Below are 6,536 nucleotides of genomic sequence, written 5' to 3' on the forward strand. Positions count from 1 at the left end.
TAATCTGCCTTCATTAACATACATATATAATAAGTAAATTTCTCATAGATCGTTGAAGAAGACTCATTCGAGGATTACATTCCGGAGGAAGAATTAAATCTAGAGGAGGAGTATCTTCCTTCCACAGCAGAGAAGGAGACCAACACCGAGTGTAACTTCTGTCCAGAGGGCGCCAGACAACTTCATAGGAGGTTTGTTTTATTTTTCTTTTTTGGTGGCGGTTTAATGTAAATAATGGTTTTGGATATTATAAAACCAGTTTAAGACGAAAAAAAGGTGGACTAAGGATTTTTTCATTATTAAGCGTATTAAACGGGATTTTCTGTAGTAATAGTAATTTATTGGGTTTAGGTGCGATTTTTATATGTATAATCAGTTTTACATTTTATTACATAGATTTTTTTGCAAAAATATAGCTTTTTTTCAATGTTTTCTATTTAAAAAGTAGTTTATGTAGCTATTACATATTTAGTTATTAAAAATCACTATTTTTCCATTTTTTTTTCGAAAAAAAAAAGTTTATATGTAAAAGAAGTCGTCAACATAAACATTGTTCTTCAGATTTTATAAGCTGAAGCGAATTGAGGCTGATGGTCGGCCTCACGTGGACAGAACCTTACAGAAATAGTATATGTATATACTAATTCTTTGTATATATACTTAGGTATGTCTTGATGTTGTTTGTACCACTATAGGTGTGATTTGCTTGATATGAGTGGTTTAAACAGTTTGTTAGCACTTAAAACTGGCACTATTAGTTAAACGGAATGTTAACTGTTTTTATCGGTTTAAAATACAAAGCTTCAACTTCTCAAAACGCTATCATTGAAGTTTATTGCACAGAAGTAAAAAGTAACTGATGGTGTCGTCACAAGAATACTACTTAAGTCATAATTTTAAAGAAACAAAAAGTATAAACATGTATGCATTTGTAACGTCATTTAATAATATTATGACTGATACTTTACATTACAAATACATTTCTATATCAATATTTCAAGATATCCTTGAAAGAATGATTTAGAAAACCAAACCAAAACGGGATTTACCAAAAAAGGGTGTCCTTTTTTGGTAAATCCCGCCATTTCTGTCTACATTGTGCCACTCTCTGTCATTTACCTGCTGTTTTCTTGATCTGGTCTATCCTTCTAAATTGTCTTCGTCTTTTGCGTTTATGTGTAATAGTTGGGCACTAGTTAAATACTTTGTTGCTTCACTCTGTATTGTCATGTGCCCCGCCCATTTCCACCTTTGTTTAGTTGTTTTCATTGTGACTTCTGCTACCTTAGTTATACTTATAACTTGTGTCATTTACTCATAGACAAAACAAAAGATTGTCTATTGGGATAGGAACAGTATATATAGAACCTTATAACATCTTTAAACCGATGAAACAGTATTTCGATAGGCGGAATGTTGCACTGTTATATTTACGTTCAATTATTTTTAAATTGCACGACAATTTGCATGTTTTGGAACAAGGCACTGTTTTTATGCTTCAAGATTTGCTTAAAGAGTTATATTTTGTTTGTAAAATTTCAATATATATATAGTCTTAAGTTAATAATAGTATTATACAAACTTTTAGTTAAGATTTTTTTTTCGTGAAGTACTTAAAAAACTCATGTTTCTGTAGTTAAACTAATCAAACTTGGGTGCCGCCTGCCTACACGGGTTTTTACGTTTCAATTTACAAAAATAAAATTTTTTTCAGTCTGAGCCTCAGCTGTCTGTATCTATTTTATGATCTTTTGTCAATCTAATAGGCAAGTTGATCAGCCACCTGTGCCTGACACACGTCTACTTTTTGGGTCTAAGGCAAGCCGGTTTCCTCACGAAGGTTTCCTTCACCGTTCGAGCGAATGTCAAAAAAACTAACTATTCAATCAACTCCTTATTCTGTGGTAAAGTTAAAACTTTTTTTTTCAGGAAAAGTCAACAAGTAAGCACAAATCAAGAGGAGTCGCTCGCGACAATCAAAAGATCTCAAACTTTCTCACCGCAACCGCAAAGCATTGGCAAAGGACATTATATGTGCAGGTCAGTAAACTTCTGTTTGTGAGTTAAACATATTTAATAATAATACAATATAAATCATAATACATTTGAAAATAATCAAATGTTTTATGATTTATATCCGTTATTTATTTTATCCCCTGATCTAAAAAAAAAATCAGACCAGGAAAAATTATTTTCTCACCATAGACATTGTTCACGAAGTACAGAGCCGAACTTCGTTACACCGTTATATACGTCTTGACTCTTGCTCAACTAGTTCTATGATCTGTGGTTTAGTATTTATACTGTAAATAAATTAAATACAGCATTATTATGTTTACAAACTGCTAAGTATGGCTGTGTCGATAAAAATAAGTACAGTTGGACATTTAACTATACGTTATTTGTTAAATTGTAATTTTTTTGATGCTTGTTTGTATTTATCTTGTAACTGTAATTGGGCTATTCAATAATATATAAATAAATTATAATAAATAAATAAATTTAATTATATTTTTTTCAAAAAAAGTTTGTATAAATAAATGTATTGGAATGTATTACAGACTCAACCGTTCAGAATCTGATTCCTCGATGTCTCAATATGCAAGGAGGGCTCTTCACCCACCCACAGCACCTGGTATACCTTTTGATAGGACACTGAAAGAAAGACGTTCTCTCAGGTACGGTATTAAATATATGTAGATCCTATTAGTTACACAACATATACTTTAATATTATGGGACCTCTCTATTTGTTTAATTAAAGCTAATAAATCTGACTGTGAGATATGAATTAGTAAGATATTTTTCATATAAACGTACGTCTTCCGTTTAGTAAAGTAATTAAATGAATATATAATAAAAGCCACACTTTTTTAGGTACGTATGTATGCGTAAACGAACAATTAACGTATGATTCAATGTCATACTGACTTTATTTCTCTAAATTTTTTCATAGTCAAATTTAAAATAATTTTATTCCTACAGGTCAAGTTTTGAGTCATACATAGATTGAACTAGAGCAAACATAAAGATTAGGATCATTTAAATATTCGACAAATTTATAAAAAAGCTGTATTCATTAATTTCCGTTTAACAAGAGCTTAGAATTTATTCAGTGATCATTCTTTGAATTCGCTTGCGTTGTAAAAACGAATACAATTTCCGTATACAATTTTTCGAAGTATCTATTAAGACATACGGTTTTTATTATTAATTATACAAAATTTGACCGTTCCATTTCATTTGAAAATTTATAATTTGCTCTTTAAATAAAAATCTAGTCAAGTTAAATATATAATTAATTAATATTTTATATAATATAATATTTTATATAATATATAATTATTTAATATTTTAGATGGGGCCGCGCGCGCGGTGCCGCCGTTAGACACAGCTCGACGAAGCGAAGCGCGCGAACTTCGCTCGATTTGTCTCTGGATCTCAAAGCTCATCACTCCCGCCTCACCGATTTACGGCAAGAGATCGCTCATCTCACACTCCTGAAGAAACGGTAACGATCTATTCTCTATTACGAGAAAATATAAATAATAAATCAGTGGCGCTACAACCTCTTTAGGTCTTGGCCTCAGATTTCTGAATCGGTTTCATGATCATTTTTTAAATCTAATAGGCAAGTAGGTGATCAGCCTCCAGTGCCTGACACTCGTCGTCGACTTTTTGGGTCTAAGACATGTCGGTTTCCTCACGATCTTTTCCTTCACCGTTCGAGCAAATGTTAAATGCGCTCATAAAAAGAAAATCCATTCGTGCACAGCCCGGGATCGAACCTACGACCTCAGGTGTGAGAATCGCACGATGAAGCCACTAGGCCAAAACGAGAAAATATAAATCATTTAATTTTTTTTATATTTATTAAACATAGTTTGGTTTTAAACCTGTCTATTTGCTTCTATTAATATTTATAACACCATTCAAGTGAGATTCATAGCCGATACTTATCGCGAACTAGGACCCCGTTTATCTAAATCCCATATTTTTTGACATGTTAAGTCACTCATATAATCTTAAAACGTAAGCATATCTTGGCTTCGCTTTGGAAAACTGGAATAATTTTGATGATTTGTTTAAATGATTAAAAACCGAATCAGGAAATGTTGATACCATTACCATACTAATACCTATAAATGTATATATAATAAATTAAATTAAAACATCGTTTTCAGGCTTGAAGAAGCTTGCGCCAAAGGTGACCCCACGATAGCGGCGTGGGTGGCTGAAGACGAAACCCTTCGAAGGCTGATCTCAGCACCAGAAAGTGCAAGCAATGACCGAGTCTCCAAGTTATTCCAGAGGACATGCAAAGAGATCTATCGTCTAAGAAAATCAAGGCAGGGTGGAAGGAAACCAGACCTCGTTACATTCAAGTGAGTCTCTTTTATTTAATAATAATAATGGTTCACCAGTTAATCATCTGCCATATAATGAATATTATCATATTTTAATAATGTGCTGATATAGAGATAAAATAATAAAAGAATTTGGTATAATGGATCATCATAATATTATTCCAAGTTTTATTCTATCTTTTTAGACAAATTTGCAGGCAATTATGTGTGGTTAGATTGTATCAGGATAATACTTTTGTACCATATTCGTGCAAATATTTATTTTCTCCAGTGTAGCTTCTATAGTTTTATCAATGTTTTTTTTTAATTACAGAGAAAAAATGGCATTCTTCACTCGCACCAAATCAACGGTACCAACAATGCCCGATGATGCAAATTCGGATGACGATTGGGAGCAAGATTTAGAAGAACGAAGCACTCCAGATGGCAGGTCTTCTAAGACGTCGTTTGAAAAGACCGCTCCGGCACAAGAACCTGTCGAATGCAAGAATCCTTGTATGCCCGAAGCTAATTTTGATAACGAACTCAAAATAAGTGAAGAAGAGGAGGTTAGGTACGATTTTGTAGTCGATAGAGTTTTAGGAGTTCAGGTTTGAGTTCCCCGGAGCACAATTCTGGTTTGAATATCAAAATATCAAATGATGGGTCACATACGTATACTTAGTTTGATTTGACTATTGTCGACATGCCATAAACCAATATTTAAACTTCGATTTTTGTCAAAGTCAATATTTGGCTAAGGGGCTGCTCAAGTATTACCTAAGCACTGTAATTTATCCCAAGCAAAGTTCTCTCAAAAATAATATTTCATAAACGTATTAATTTTTTTATGGAATCCTCGAAAATGCATTCCGTTTTCAAGCATAGACAATGTGGGTAATATGTGTTTTTCTACACATGAAGAGAATGATTACTGATGACGTCATCACCTTTTAAGAAAATCAAAATAACCCTATCTCTGTATAGTGCTTACGTAATACTTGAACGGCCCCGAACTTGGCATTAATGTTAGAAAATGGTAGTTTCAAGTGTTGCCAACGGCACCTATTGTTCGTAAAAATCTGTGATTTTATTTGCCTTTTGAGATTTCTGGTTGAAGACTGAGTGTAATTAACGTACGAAGCGGGTGCCATATCAGTTCGCTATGTTCAAAATATATGTATTTTATTTGAGGCGGTTTTATTAAATTATATAAAACAAGGCAGTCCAACTGAAAGTTGCAATGACGAAGCGGTAACATTTTTGCGTCAGTAATGTAAATAAAGTATTATGTTTTTAATAAAACCGTTGGAGTTCGTACAAAAACGTGCCTTTTTCGGTGCCTGGGCGTTCGTGCCATACGGCATTTACGTACAAAACGGTGGGTCACAAATAAATGCCAAAATATTGTGGGTTCGTGTACATATTGCCCACGTGGGTAGACCACCGAATAGCTTGGCCAAAAACGCTTTGTATATGGCTAACGTATTGGGCTACATTTTGTGACCAATTTAAGTAATTTAGTTTCAAAACGTAGCTCAAATACGTATTAAATTATTCATTCCTTGATAATCAGTTTTAAATTACAAAATGGCAAAAATTCTACTAAATTAGTAGGATTTAATTAGTAGATTGTCCGCCATTTTGTAGTGTAAAACTTAGTTGACGTTTTTAAACGTGCAATACGTGTAAATAATTTGTTCGTTGTATCGATCTGAACAGTAGCTGATCATATAGCTTCATTTACGTAAATTGATCGGTGCATAAATTTAATGTAAATTTTGTAAATCTGTAAATATGAGATTAAAATGCATTCTGATTTCATTAGATCTATAAAATAGTTGTATAAATGCTAAGTTGTTTAGGTGAATTTGGATTTGCCAAAATAATATATGTTTTAAATCTTCCATTAAACAAAGGGATTATATTTTGTAAAGATGCCAATACTGACGATTGCAGTTAATATAAAATGAAAATAAAACAATAAATTTGAATGTTTCGTTTTATTCGCCAATACCTGTATATCTAATATATAAGCAAAGTCACGCATATTTCTAAATATGTTTGAAGTATCGTCTGTTTGTGGCCAGACCTTCTAATATAGCTTAACAGATTTGTATGAATTTTTGCTAAGGAACCTGAAATTAAGCAGTCCACTGCTACTCTATTAGTTGCACAACGTTCTCATTAC

General features: G+C 32.6%; 1 protein-coding gene across 3 annotated transcripts in view; it reads left to right on the top strand.

The window, feature by feature from the left end:
- Positions 1–6,336, top strand: part of LOC110994044 (protein kibra) — an 84,153-nt gene extending 77,817 nt beyond the window's left edge. For 2 of the 3 annotated variants that reach the window (XM_022260527.2, XM_022260526.2), the window contains 6 exons: positions 49–191; positions 1,930–2,040; positions 2,562–2,678; positions 3,358–3,510; positions 4,184–4,384; positions 4,680–6,336. In XM_022260527.2, the coding sequence (XP_022116219.2) occupies positions 49–191; positions 1,930–2,040; positions 2,562–2,678; positions 3,358–3,510; positions 4,184–4,384; positions 4,680–4,962 (1,008 nt within the window). In that variant the 3' untranslated portion in view covers positions 4,963–6,336. Of the gene's footprint in view, positions 1–48; positions 192–561; positions 665–1,929; positions 2,041–2,561; positions 2,679–3,357; positions 3,511–4,183; positions 4,385–4,679 lie in introns of those variants that run through there. The other variant, XM_022260528.2, reaches the window with a different exon arrangement.
- Positions 6,337–6,536: the final 200 nt, after the last annotated feature.

Source organism: Pieris rapae, chromosome 16 (genome assembly GCF_905147795.1).
Source record: "Pieris rapae chromosome 16, ilPieRapa1.1, whole genome shotgun sequence".
Taxonomy (NCBI): domain Eukaryota; kingdom Metazoa; phylum Arthropoda; class Insecta; order Lepidoptera; family Pieridae; genus Pieris; species Pieris rapae.